Below are 13,839 nucleotides of genomic sequence, written 5' to 3'. Positions count from 1 at the left end.
TTCTTTGGGGCAGCCTCTTTTGCTTTCTATCCATAGCCTTCCCCAAGGAATTTCTGGAGAGAACCAAGAGGTCCCATCTGCATGAGTATGCCTTAACTAATATTCGTAAGATCCGGTTGGGAATTTAATTGCCCAGATCCGCAAGAGACAGAGAGATTTCCTTGTAAGATGTAAGAAGTTTGGCTGACCTTAAATAGCTGTGAGCTGCAGGCTTTTTTTTTTAAAGAAAAAAATACCTGTTGCCTTGTCTGAGCAACTGTGCCATTCTGATACATCAACCGCCTTCTTCATTCTCTCATTGTCCTGTTTTCGTCCCCAGCATCCTGTCACAGGCAGCGTCCCCATTTCTCAGGTCCATTGAGCAATACTGACCGTATCGCTCCCCTTTTGGAGAGGAGAGTCCACCCTAAGTTATCTTTATTCGGAACGAAAAACAAGCCTTTCAAGGCTTGAGCCTAGAGCTAACTGACGATAGACATGAAAGAGGCATAGAAGTCCCTTGGGAGTTATTTATGACTGAGATAGTTCAAAAGTGTTCCCTAGCACCAAAGGCTGGCCACTTTTCAGCGGGTTCACGTTTGCTTTGCCTGACCAGATGATCGCTTGACCAACCCTTTTTTTTCTCCCTTCCAGATGAAATGAACGACCACCAAAACACCCTCTCCTACGTACTCATCAACCCTCCCCCCGACACACGGCTGGAACTTAACGATATCGTGTATGTATGAAAGGAATTCTAGCGTATCGTGGCTAATAACGTGGCCTGCAGAACGGGTGACCCAGTGTTGCGTTTGAGCGAACAGAGAAAGAATCCGTCCTTTGCATCCAAAGTGGTGCGTCACGCCAGCGGGGTTGTTTTTTTTTTTGTAGAATGTGTCTTTTCCCAAGAGACACATTCTTTACTCGAGGATCGCGATAGCAACAGCACTTGGACTTATCTACCGCTTCACAGCGCTTTTACAGCCCTCTCTAAGCGGTTTACAGAGTCAGCAAATTGCCCCCCAGCAACCTGGGTGCTCATTTTACCAACCTCGGAAGGATGGAAGGCTGAGTCAACCTTGAGGTGGTCAGGATCGAACTCCTGGCTGTGGGCAGGGTCAGCCTGCAATAGTATATTCTAACCACTGCGCCATCACGGCTATTATTTTTCCCCATTATGCTCACATTTTTAAAACCAAAACTTAATCCCTTTCCATGTTGATTCAATTGGCTTAGACATGTATCTGAGCAGAAGTGAGCTTTTTCCCCGAGCTTTCGTTCCTACAATTCATATTTTCTTTGCCAGCCTTTGACTTGCCAAACACTGGGCAGCACCCAGGTTAATAAGCTTCTTAATACAGTGGAGGAAGTTGGTGATTTTAATTCAAAATTCTCCATCAAAGCAATTCCCTCTCCTTTTTTTCTTTACGCCGGACCACGTGTGTCTTCTTTGATAGCGCTTGATGGCCAAGACATTTTACAAATAAAATAGCTTTAGAAAATTACCGGGTTGGTGGAGCAGTGGGCTAATGCCTCCTTAAGTAACACCAGCTGCCTGCAATTAGTGCAGGTTCGCGTCCCACCAGGCTCAAGGTTGACTCAGCCTTCCATCCTTCCGAGGTAGGTAAAATGAGGACCCAGATTGTTGGGGGCAATAAGCTGACTTTGTAATAATGCCGCTTGGGGGGTGTATGAAAGCCCTAATAAGCAGGCATATACATAGAATGAAGGCTACTGCTAAGCTTGTAAGCCACCCTGAGTCTTCGGAGAAGGGCAGGATATAAATGGAATTAAAATAAATAAAAAAATAATAAATTGGTAGTCTTGGACCCACAGGTGATCTGGTGTGCTTGACCACCTTCCAGATGCTTTTGGTGAGATGCCAAAATGACCTTGTAAGCCCTTTTCTTGATGCTTTGTCATCTCGTGAAATCTCACTTGATTTCGGCTGGCTGGGATGAGAGAGGACCTTGAACTACGGATGCCGAAGTATGAAACTATGGGTCATCTGAAGAACCTTGGTGCTACCATCCACCTCAAGATATTAACCAAGCAGTTTGACCTTAGAGCAGAGTTTCTCAATCTTGGCAACTTGAAGAATCCAACTTTCCAGAATTCGTCAGTCAGCGAGGCTGGCTGACCGGCTGGGGAATTCTGGGAGTTGGAAGTCCACACATCTTCAAGGTTGAGAAACACAGCCCTAAGACAACCTCTTCTTTTCCTCCCCAGGTATCTAATACGACCGGACCCCCTGGCACACGTGGAAAACGAAGGTCACAGTCGAAAGAGCAGCAGTCACAAGAATGCCAACCCTGAAAGCCGAGACGAGACGCAGCTCTGAGTAACCTCCCTCTTCCTGCACGGAATACACCTCCTTGTTCATGCATGGAACTGCATCAAAAATGACCAATAAACTTAGGGAAGAAGACTTTTTGCACTGAGCAGGTTTAAACGATGATTTGCTCAAGCTGGACTCTGGATCCAGGATCTGCAGAGCTGGTATGAATGACACCCTCCCCCCCACCCCACCCCCGTTCCTGCTCTGGTTCTGGAATTTTCTCCTCCCCAAAGAACTTCAGGTGGCTGGAGGAGTTTAGAACAAGAGGTAGCTCCTCTTGAAGACGGACCGTTCACACGCCACTTGGTTTTAAACGTTTCTATTGTTTCCCAGGGATTGTTTTGGGGTGGGGGGGAGAAGAAAAACAAAAACCAATTAAAAATATACCACAACTCGTGAAAAATGTCTTCATTGGCACAAACAAACAGGGCCTCGCAGGTGTGCCCTAGTAGGAGCCAGATCCCATCTGGAGCAGAAGGAAGACCCAGCCCAAGCAATGCAGAAGGACGTCAAGACTTAGAGCCTGTGTTCACAAGGTCAGTGGCAAAACTAAGTGGTGGCATTCACACAGTGGCAACACTAAGTGGTGGCATTCACACAGTGGCAACACTAAGTGGTGGCATTCACAGTAAGTCCGGCTTGCTTTGTAGGCTTGGCTTGGTTCAATTTACAGTTGACTCTTATGCAACCTCAGTTGAATGAACTAGTTCACTCACCCAGGTTAAGGGTTTTCGTAGGGAACGCAGCCCTAGCTTGCTAAATTATTTCTCTCTCCACCGAAGGCCGGGTGGGTGTGGTTGCTGTGTGGCAACTTCCTTTCAAAGGTAGTTGGGTCAACGCAACGTGTCATGTTCTGCGTGGAATCTGTTCTTCTCAGTCATTCTCTTTCTGGGACCAACATGACTTCCCAAATTCAACTTCATGGAGCCCCACCCTCTTTGTATAAAAGAACGTCTTAAATCCTGTAAGGCAAATTACATCACAACCCACTGCTTTCCTTACCTTGCTTCTGACTTGATATGAAACGTCTACTCTGTTAATTTACATCTTAACCAGGTAAATCGGGGGGGGGGGAATCTGTTTCAGTACAGCTGATGGATCAGAAACTTTAGTTTTTTTCTATTCCTTTTGAATTAACAACCTCTGTAAAATAAATACTTTTATTTTTATAGCATTCCTGCCAACTGGATGTTCCTAAAATGAAGAATATTTATTTTTAATGTGCTTAGTTAAAGGAGTTTCCTTTGGATGTTGTTGCGCTGTAACGAGAGATTTGATCACAAAGGTTTGCAGCCTCCTGGGAAAATATTTCTTAAGCAAGTCTTGACTTCAGTACGTAACCCTCTTTTGGAAATAGAATATCTTGGTCCTAAATATTTTTTTTTCATCTAAAGACATTTTTATTTGTTTGAACTATCACTGCTACAAAAGCAAATGGAATAAAGAAGAAAACCCTGCAAAAGACATTTTTGAAGAGTTAACTTTCTCTGTATTGTAATTACTTAAAATATTTCATTCATTTTTTTTCCTCTAGAAAGCTTGGCATTCACAGAATATTAACATACGGTTGGGTAAAATACGATATCTTTTGCCTATTTTTTTACTAAAATACCATATTCTAGGAAAATAACAAAATGACAGAATGACAAGAGTTGGAAGGGACCTTAGAGGTCTTCTAGTCCAACCCCCTGCTCAGGCAGGAAGCCCTAGACCGTTTCAGACAAATAGGCTGTCCAATCTCTCCTTGGCCAATGACTTATACTTATCAGCTCAGCTCAGCTGAGGTCACCAGTCTGTGAATGTTTTAAGGCCTCTGTCTTTCCAATCACAGATGAAGAGACAGCTCTCTGATCTTCAACCACGCCTTTATTCGAGCAGAAATACAAAACAGATTGGGGACTAAATCAGCAGTCTCTTTCTGACCCGTTCTGTTGGTTGGGTGAGTTATCCATCCCGTTCTCCACCTTGAAACAGTTTGGCCTCCTCCTCTTCTTCTTCCTCCTCCTCCTCTTCCTCGGCTGGAAGGGGGAAATCAATCTGGAACATCTTTTGAACCAACGGACCGATGGTCATGACGCTCGGGGTCTTCAGATGAATATCTGCTGGGATGGCGGAGAAGGTAAGTTGACTGCAGCTCCTGATGGAGATGGGCAGCTCCTGCAAAGGTGGATTGGTGTCTCTTCTGAAAGAGAAGCCACTGACAATGGGAGATGGAGTCACCGGTTCCTCTTGACTTTCTTCCGAGGGTTGCTCCCTGCCCAAAGCAAGAGTCTCCAACAGAACTTCTTCCGGAGGCTGGAGTGCTTCGCTCAAACTTCCGAATGTAACCTTTTCCAGAGGCAATCGGCCTGACAAAGGATCCATGACATCCATCGGTTTGGTTTTGGGGATCTTTGAGAAATCCGTTGAGAGGTCCTGGTGTTTCAGTATTGGCACTATCACGGTGTCCTTGACCAACACGGAGGCTGTGTCGAAGGCCGTTGTGCTGGCCAACGGAGAAGGATACTCGTAGATGGAATCAATTTCACCTGGACGATGGGCTCGGACAGAGGTGGGCTGGAAGTCTGGGAAACAAGCGGCTAACCAGCGTTCTTCTGACCGTGTCCTTGCGATGTTGTGTGGAACACCGAGAAAAGTGAGGGCAAATTCATTTTCTGCAAAAATCGAGAAGGGAAGCCCGTTAAGATGGTTGCCTTTCTCCCACCCTGGTTCAAGAAGGGGAGATGCTATGTGAGGGTGAAGATCTTCCCTTTCCTTCCTTCCTTCCTTCCTTCCTTCCTTCCTTCCTTCCTTCCTTCCTTCCTTCCTTCCTTCCTTCCTTCCTTCCTTCCTTCCCTCCCTCCCTTTCTTTCCTTCCTTCCTTCCTTTCCTCTTTCCTTCCTTCCTTCCTTCCTTCCTTCCTTCCTTCCATTCATGTTGATGACCAAAGCACTCATCCTCATCAAGCCCACCAAGGCCTCCTGCCTTAAACAGAGGCTTGGACTAGAAGGCTTGGACTCTCAGGTCCCATCCAGCCCTAGGATTCTATGGTCTATCTTGCTTTCTCACCTTTATCTGTGTTGCTGGAACACAGTGGGTGCGTTACCTTTAAAGTGGACCACATCGGTCGAGGACCATTGAGTAGCGGCATCTAGAAATGTCCTCCTGGGTGCAGCGCCTGGTTGAGCACATCTCCTTGGAGTTACAGGACAAGGAGCAGAGCCCTCGCAACCACAGTTCCGGCATTTCCAGATCCTGCTCAGGGTGGATTCCTTCCTGGTAAGGAATCTCGGGTCTTCTTGCCTGCTCCTAGACTTCCTATAGGTGAGAATGGTTTCTCCAGCTTGTTGAGCATTCTCCAACTCTTGAAATACTCGTGGTTTTTTCCCAGGACGATGAGGAACCGAAAGCTGCTCAGGGCAAGGTTCCTTCAAGTGGTGGAACCTGCAAGCTTCTGGTTGGCTGGATAGGCTAGAAAGGGAAGGCGTGGAGGTCACCTCATGGGTTGGATGGGAAGGGCAAGGTTTCCATCTCCGGCTTTTATTGGGTGTGCTTGCAAAGGACAGGTGAAGGTTGGACCTCCTGGGATCCTTTCTCCCCGTCCAACTGTCTTGCCAGTGTCTCAAATCAGAAGGTGGATCACTTTCGGGAGATGTGAAGCCAGCTTGGGATCGGTGACGGGGACATCCACGATTGTTCCTCTTTCTCTTCAGGCAACCGGGAGAAGCCTGGATGGGGCTTCTGCCTGGATGAGATTCGTTTCTCGTGGAAGGAGATGTATAAGAAGCAGCTCTGTTTTGCTCGATCTTCATGGCATGTCCATCAGGGAAATCTATATGGACCAGAGCTGGCAAAGGCTGGGTGTCTCTAACGTGAATCTTTGGATGCAAAGTTTGGACGTTCGTGTGGTGATCTACGTGCTCTCCCAAGCCTGGAAGAGATAATAACGTGATTGGAAAAGCAGAGGCTCTAATATCTCCCCAGACAATGTTCTAAAGTTCATATTGGGACTTTTTTTTTAATGAAAAGAAGGGGCAGGGGTGGCAGGATAGCAAATCTTCCAATATCTCAGGGGTTGCCACAGAGAAGAGGGGGTTAAGCTCTTCTCCAAAGCCCCAGAAGGCAGGAGAAGAAGCAACGGATGGAAACTAATCAAGGAGAGAAACAACCTAGAACTAAGGGGAAACTTCCTGACAGTGGGAACAATTAATCAGTGGAACGCCTTGCCTCCAAAAGTTGTGAGTGCTCCAACACTGGAAGTTTTTAAGAAGAGATTGGGCAGTCATTTGTCCAGAATGATACAGGGCAGGGGTCTCCAACCTTGGCAAGTTTCAAACCTGTGGACTTCAACTCCTAGAATTCCTCAGCCCGGCTTAGGAATTCTGGGAGTTGACGTCCATAAGTCTTAAAAGTTGCCAAGATTGGAGGGTCCTGGTATAGGGTCTCCAGCTTGAGCAGAGGTAGAAGACCTCCATGGTCTCTTTCAACTCTGTCATTCTGCAACTCTGTGATGATTACCACTTACGGCTGAGTTTTGGAAATGCAAGGAATTTAGGCAGATGCAATCTTTGCAAGCTCTTCCAACTCTTCCATTCTCTGATTTTAGGAATCCAGCATGTTGTGTTCTGGTTGTATACCTTTCAGAGGTGGGGCGGGAAATCTTCCAGGAAAGGCATAAGGAGAAGGGCGGTTTATAAAAACTAATAAATAAATAAACTAATAAATAACCAGCAGTGTGTGTGTGTGTGTGTGTGTGTGTTTTGCAGTGGTTGATTCACTCACCAGATTGCTTCCTGGCTACCTGATCCCTAGCAGTAGGTGGTACACAGGAACCCCTTAAGCCGTGCATATATGCGGTGCTGTGTTGCTCTCGGTTGCCACCATCCCTGGAGACTTCAGTCCCTTGGTTGGTATTGTCCTGGAGAACTGGATAGCAGGGCTGGCTAAAGACTGGACATCTTGCCTCGTGTCCTTTCTCACGGAGGGTCACAATGCTTCGGCCCGTCGGGTCCACGGATAAATAGGCAATCAGTGGACTCTGGAACGTCACCTGCTCCTTGCAGCAAATTTGAGAAGCAGAGACCAGCGGCCCGCAGCAGGTTCCCTTTGCGAATCGGCCAACTTCCAAAGCCGTGGCTGAGCTCCCTGCAGCCGGATGACCAGAAAGGATCTGGGAATCCTTGTCGGATGCTTTCCCTTCTCGATGAGCAGAAGGTTTGACCCTTTGGCTGCCGGAGAGAGCCTTTTCGTTCTTCAAGTGGTTTGCAAAGGGCAGTCGGCAACCGCAACATTTGGGGAGGCAATAACAGCAGAGCAGGCCTGCAGCTAAACCGAGGAAAAAGCCACCTGCGCGTAACCAAAACGAAAATGGGAAAAGGCAAAGGCTTTTTACTGTGATAATTATTGTGCTTTTTTTAATGTCTATATTATGGACGGAGAACCTGGATGTTGGGTTAACACCCCCTTCAGCCACTGTAGGGAGTCTTCGTTTAGCAACCATAATTGGGACTGGCAAGGTGGTTGTTAAGCGAATGAACGAAACCAGGACTCTCACTTTACGATCTTACTTCAAGCTTTTCTTTGCTTCTCAGGCTTTGCAAAGGTCCTAACTGTGACGACTTAGTTGCAAAGTTCCTTTTTCGCCTTCATTGCAATGGCAGAAGGTCACTAAACAAGGATCACTTAGAATCAGGAAGATGGCAGTGATGGGTTAAAACCTTTGGCAAAAGCCAAGGTAGGGAAACGACTCTACCCATTAAGTCACACTAAAAATCTGGAGCAGAACTAAATGTCTATGGAGATTCTCGGTCATCCGATTCACGGTCGCCCCAAGTGATTCACATTTAAGACCACTTAAATGATGCCTTACCTAGCAGTCCACAGATCAGCTTGAAGTTTCCTGATCTTGAGGGAGGAAAGTCAACGGCTGAGAACAGCGGGGAAGACAAATAGCTAGAAGGTGACGGAGCACAGTCCAGAAGCTTGCTGCTGGTCACTTGGTGTCCTGAAAGAAAGAGGGGTCTTTTGCAAGTGACCCCACTAGGACTTTGGATTTTAGCCTCCACTAATTGCATGGACTGGATCAACTGGCAGTTGCAGACCCATGGATTTCTGTGAAGAAGCAGGAAGTTGATGGAATTGGGGAGAGTCGGTAAGGTGGTCAGCCTGTTCTGGAATAACAGTAGATCCTGGAGCGCTTGCAAAGGTTGGAAGGCTTCCTGGTTGATAAAGAGGATTTCATTAATTGATAAGTCCAGCTTGGTCAAGGAAACCAAACCCACAAAAGCATCCATGGGGAGATATTGGATCATATTGGAGGAGACCACCAGCTCGTCGAGCGTGTTTAAGTTCTCAAAGGTCCTCGGGGGAATGTATGCGATTCTGTTGAGGCCAAGGCAGAGCTTCTTGAGTTTCGGCATCTCCATGAACCACGTCCCCCTCAAGACGTCCAAGCTGTTGTTGGTTAGAATCAACTCTTCAAGATACAGAAGACCCGAGAAAGCCAGAGGCTCAGTTGTACAACTCAGCAGCTGATTGTTGCTGAGATCCAGAATCTTCAGGGGGTTGACGTAAGGCGTGAAAAAAGTGAAGTCGGCCAAGGAGGAGATGAGGAATCCGTTGATTGACAAGAAATAAAGACTGGTGAAATTATGGAAGGACAGAGGAGGTATCTCACTAAGGTTCCCTTGCTGTAGAAGGATCTGCTGGGTGGAACTTGGCAAAGCTATTAAGACTGGAAACGGGTGAAGAGGGAAAACAGGAAAGGCTTAGAATGAAAATAACAAGTTGGTTGTCAGTGTTTTGATTTCTGAAAATATCTGGGGAGAGGTCTGGATTCATGGCAATGGGACTTTTCTTTTTTGGTTGGACAGCCATCTGTCTGAAATGGTATGGGGCTTCCTGCCTGAGCAGGGCCCTGGTCTAAAAGACCTCTAAGGTCCCTTCCAAATTATTATTATTATTATTATTATTATTATTATTATTATTATTATTATTACTATTACTATTACTATTACTATTATTATTTATTATTTTCATATCCTTTCAAGGTCCCTTCCAACTCCGTTATTCTACTATCTTGTTAATCAACAGTAAATGAGTTCAGCAAGGGAAGTGAGTTCAAGTTGTTGCTTGCACGTGTTTAACTGGGCTTAGGAGTCCATTCCTAGACGCTGCTAGCCAGAAACTCTTACGTATCTACTACCATGATAATAGCCTGTAAGTTATGATAGCAGCGTTCCGGTATCTGAGGGGCTGCCACAAGGCAGAGGGGGCCAGGTTGTTCACCAAAGCACCAGAGGGAAGGACGAGAAACAATGGTTGGAAACTGACCAAAGAGAGAAGCAACCTGGAATTAAGGAGAAACTTCCTGACAGTGAGGACAATCAACCAGTGGAACAGCCTGCCTCCAGAAATCGTGGGCGCTCCATCACTGGAGATTTTTTAAGAAAAGACTAGACAATCACCTGTCCGAAATGGTGTAGGTTCTCCTACTGGTGCAGGGGGCTGGACTAGAAGACCTCCAGGGTCCCTTTCCAGCTCTATTCTATTCTAAATTTTATCTGCTGATGGGAATAACAGGAGGAGAAAGCAACAGCTAGAAGCACTGAAGATAGTCACCATCACTGAGTGAAGACACATCCTCGCATTCGACCGTAGATACGGAGCAAAGCTGGCAAATGGGAGGGCAAGGGAGAACGGTCCCCAAATCAAGGAACAACACAGCCACAATTCCTGTGATACCTGCCAAATTCAAACACAAAAAAGTCCCAAAAGACATCTCCCTTGGAATGTCATCAGCTCCCCGTTCCCAAGACACACACCCCCAGACAAGAATGCAACCCATATGGATGTCACTTGCCATTCCTTTGCAGAGGTCTCTTGACCGCGTCCATCGGGCTTGCCGGACGAAGCTTAGTCACCCAGAGCAGGAGAGCTGAAAATTTTGCTGAATAAAATACTCAAAGGTCACGAAGCTTTTTTTTTGGAGAAGAGAGACTGAGTTCAGTGGCATTTAAGGACTCCTCAACGAATCTGTTTTCAGTTGTGCTGCGGTTTGGCAAACCCTGGTTTACTGAATAAACCACAGTGCCTAAATTCACACCACATCATAAACCCAACATCATTTTTTAAAAAAATAAAATAAAATACCCCTCTTGGATTGAAAGACCTCTGCTGAGTTATGCGTATGGTTACTTAACTGAATCGCTAAGCATACATTTCCCCCAAGATTTGCAAAACGGATACAAGGATCCTAAACTGTGTGGCTGTTATTTTATTTTAGGGTGAGGCACGTTGAGAAGATAATAAGCCCTCCGCCCCCCCAAACTTTTAAAAACTATCTGAGGAAGGAATTAAAATCCAGCCAGTTTGCATTACGCGTTCTTTGCTATTTTTATTCAGCTTGAAAGAGCTGCGGTCTTGCGGAGGTTTCAAAATAAACGATACACTTTTTAACAGCCAGGTCTTCGTTACAGAAGCATGCAGTTACGGAAGGGATCAAGGATCTTCCTCCTAAAACATTCACTCGATCAGTACATGTGATTAAACTATCAAGGAGACGAATTAGCTTGTTTCCTGAGTTCACTACAAAGCAAATTTCGATCACTGAGATCACAGTCAGGACAGAGAATTGGTCCATATTACATCGGCAAAGATGTCCTAGTCACTCTGAGCCACAACTGAAATCAGGATCAAACAGAATCAAATGGCCTACCAACTTTATCATTAGGATTTCACCAAAGGTGCCGTAACAGAAGCTTAGAATGGCCAACAATCTTGTGCGCGCATGCATTGAAACACCAACACACCTAAAATGAGGGAAAGTTTGCCCATCCTTTTCCCCCCTCCAAGAAGCTCCCACTGCAGTTGGCAAGTTGGATAAATAACCATCCTAAAAATTCACTAATGCAAGGAGAAGGCCGTTCTACCCTCTAACATAGCTTAATTATTTGTCCATATATGGCAGCCTTCCCAACCTGGTGAACCCAGCTCTGGGACTTCAGATCTCTTGGTCCAACAGCTGGGAAGACTGAGGCTTTCCTTGAGGTGCCAAGTTGAGGGAAGGCTAATCCCCATTGGAGTGGGCCCAACTTCAGTTTCCGTTCTCCAGATAATGTTGAAAAGACGCATGCAGTGGGGTGGGATTTTCCCAGAGGGAAATGAACCGATGGGTCCTCACTAAAGGTGCATATCGGGGTGCACCTCCTCACCTTCAGAAGATAGCTTCAGAACATACCCCAGGTATTCTAGAATGGCATTGTGAGTCATTGCAATGGATTCCTTCCCAAGTCTTGCCTTTGGATGTTGTGGGACCTTAAAGGAGATTGGTGTTCTAGTCATGACCACTCAGCCAGTCCTCTTGGTTTGTCTCAATCTTTGGAGCAATTGCGTTGAAGACCACTGGGACCTACATGGATTTGGTGGCCGGTTGGAGAAATGTAGAGCTCTGATGGGTCAGTTTCCATCGCTCCCGAGTCCACCGGCCCCGATTCTCCACCACTTCGTGCAGGAGGTTGATGTACTTAGACTCGTTCATCGCCAACGTGCTGTCGTCTTCGCATGAAGAGCGGGTGAAAGGAATTCTTGAGGGTGGGGATGTGTTGGCTTTCCGGAGGTTTCTGGATGGAGAGGACACTGGCTTTGAAAATTGTTTGGTTTTTCGCCCTGGGGATAGCTTGACTGCTTTGATATCAGTCTGAGCAGTCTGCATAAACCTTGGAGGAACCGCTTGGCTTAATCCTTTCTGAAGAGCCAAGTCTGAAAAGTTGGGTGATTCTCCTTCGAAGTCTAATTTTGTTCTCTCATTGTGGGCTTGGTTAGTCTTGCTAGTACACAAATTGCATTGGCTTTGTCGTCTTTTGTCCAATTCCATTTCCCCTAAATCTGTCGCCTGAGCAATAGTATCTGGATTTGATTCTTCATAAAATGGAGGCTCCGTTTTGTCATCTAACTCAGGCTCACGTTGTTTGCCGTCAAGGCACACAAGATCCCCCTTTCTAGGAGACAGATGTAGCCACTCCCGATCAAATTCTGGTTTCTCCCCTTCCAACACCTTGCCACAGTGAAGAGGGGAGAGCAAAAACTGTGCTGTGAAAGAATCCCTGACACTTAACTCATCGGATCCTTGACCTCCAACCTTCCTTTCAAAGGGCCAGGTCAATGACCGCTTCAACGCACGGCCCTCATTCTTTGAAGTCACATCCTTTTGGGGTTTCACCTCGGTCTGTTCTTCAGGGGATGTAGTCACACTTAAATACAGGAAGGGTTCAGGATGAACCACGTTTTCCTTTTCAAGATGGGTAGACTCTCCATTATCTTGGATTATTCGGTCGGAGGCTTCAGAAGAAACTTTGGTCTCTGAAGTATCTTGACCAACTTCTACCACGACTGGGTTTGCCTTGACATGGCTCTGAGACTCTACTTCCTCCAGCTTCTGATAATTCCACAGTCCTGAAAAAGGAGGCAAGTCTTCATTTTCAATATGCGTTTCATCACTCTGGGAACGGAAGGGCATTATTACTTGTTCTTGGTTTGCATCCATAGACTTTTGCTGCCTCTGGTAGAATTCTTTTCTCAGTAAAATGGCTGAGGCAGACTTGGCACGGATTTTCAACGCTCGGTTCCCCAAAGCTGCGGTCCTCTCTTTGTTTTCATTCTCTCCAGCTGAGAGTTGAGGCTCTACAGAATCAATCTGAGTTGGGGGTACTGTAGTGGGGGAGGGTTCCACGGCTTCCTGGCTTGGCCGGATTCGTTTACTGGCGTATCTCACCATCCACATCCCAAACAGCAGCAAGAGAAAGAAAATAAATCCTGCCAAAAAAAAAAGGAAGGAAGGAAAGTCAATTAACTCAAAAACAAATCATGTACCCAATCTGAAATGAAGCATTCATGAGCAAAAATTGAAGCAGGAAGAGGCACAGAATATTCTGATCAGGTGCCTAAGACACAAGGGCAAGTTTTAAAAGAGGTGAATGCTAAAATCCAAAGAAATTGTAGTGTAAAATAAAACGGCATTGGGTATATGTCCAAGGAAAATGTAATGATAGATAGATGATAGATAGATAGATAGATAGATAGATAGATAGATAGATAGATAGATAGATAGATAGATGATAGATAGATAGATCCAAATAGACAGACAGACAGGAATGGATGGATGGTTACAGGGTGGTGGACATATGGATGGCAGAGAGAGAGAGAGAGAGAGAGAGAGAGAGAGAGAGAGAGAGAGAGAGAGAGAGAGAGAGAGAGAGAGAGAGAGAGAGAGAGAGAGAGAGAGAGAGAGAGAGAGAGAGAGAGAGAGAGAGAGAGAGAGAGAGAGAGAGAGAGAGAGAGAGAGAGAGAGAGAGAGATAGGAGCATCAGGAATTATTGGAAACTCACTAACAGGAATACTGAGAAATACCTAAACAAGCCAGCAAAGCTGGCAGTCCAGTTTGATAGAAGCTGCTCCCCAAAATTGTTGACAGGGATTCTGGTGTGCAGTTGAAGTTGGAGATGTTCCAGACTTGGCTCCCTTTCATGCTTGGTGGACTGTGACAT

General features: G+C 46.0%; 2 protein-coding genes across 5 annotated transcripts in view; one reads left to right on the top strand and one right to left on the bottom strand.

The window, feature by feature from the left end:
• KCNT1 (potassium sodium-activated channel subfamily T member 1) overlaps window positions 1-2,539 on the top strand; it is a gene marked incomplete at its 5' end in the record, with an annotated part of 58,742 nt that extends 56,203 nt beyond the window's left edge. For all 4 annotated transcript variants that reach the window (XM_081339797.1, XM_081339800.1, XM_081339799.1 and 1 more), the window contains 2 exons: window positions 634-718; window positions 2,209-2,539. In XM_081339797.1, coding sequence (XP_081195923.1) covers window positions 634-718; window positions 2,209-2,320 — 197 coding nt within the window. In that variant the 3' untranslated portion in view covers window positions 2,321-2,539. The remainder of the gene's footprint in view (window positions 1-633; window positions 719-2,208) is intronic.
• A 1,624-nt stretch (window positions 2,540-4,163) lies between these two features.
• Window positions 4,164-12,281, bottom strand: LOC308674919 (uncharacterized protein). The gene is made up of 7 exons (XM_081339803.1): window positions 11,509-12,281; window positions 10,158-10,272; window positions 9,917-10,039; window positions 8,166-9,029; window positions 7,079-7,642; window positions 5,403-6,227; window positions 4,164-4,971 (listed from the first exon to the last, which is right to left on the bottom strand). The coding sequence occupies exons 2-7, from the start codon at window positions 10,189-10,191 to the stop codon at window positions 4,262-4,264; spliced, it is 3,120 nt and encodes a 1,039-aa protein (XP_081195929.1). The 5' UTR covers window positions 10,192-10,272; window positions 11,509-12,281; the 3' UTR covers window positions 4,164-4,261.
• Between the last annotated feature and the right edge of the window lie 1,558 nt (window positions 12,282-13,839).

This window comes from Vipera berus (assembly GCF_964194415.1).
Source record: "Vipera berus genome assembly, chromosome: 15".
Taxonomy (NCBI): Eukaryota; Metazoa; Chordata; class Lepidosauria; order Squamata; family Viperidae; genus Vipera; species Vipera berus.
Note: the sequence above shows the minus strand (reverse complement) of the source record. Positions and strands in the feature narration are given on the sequence as shown.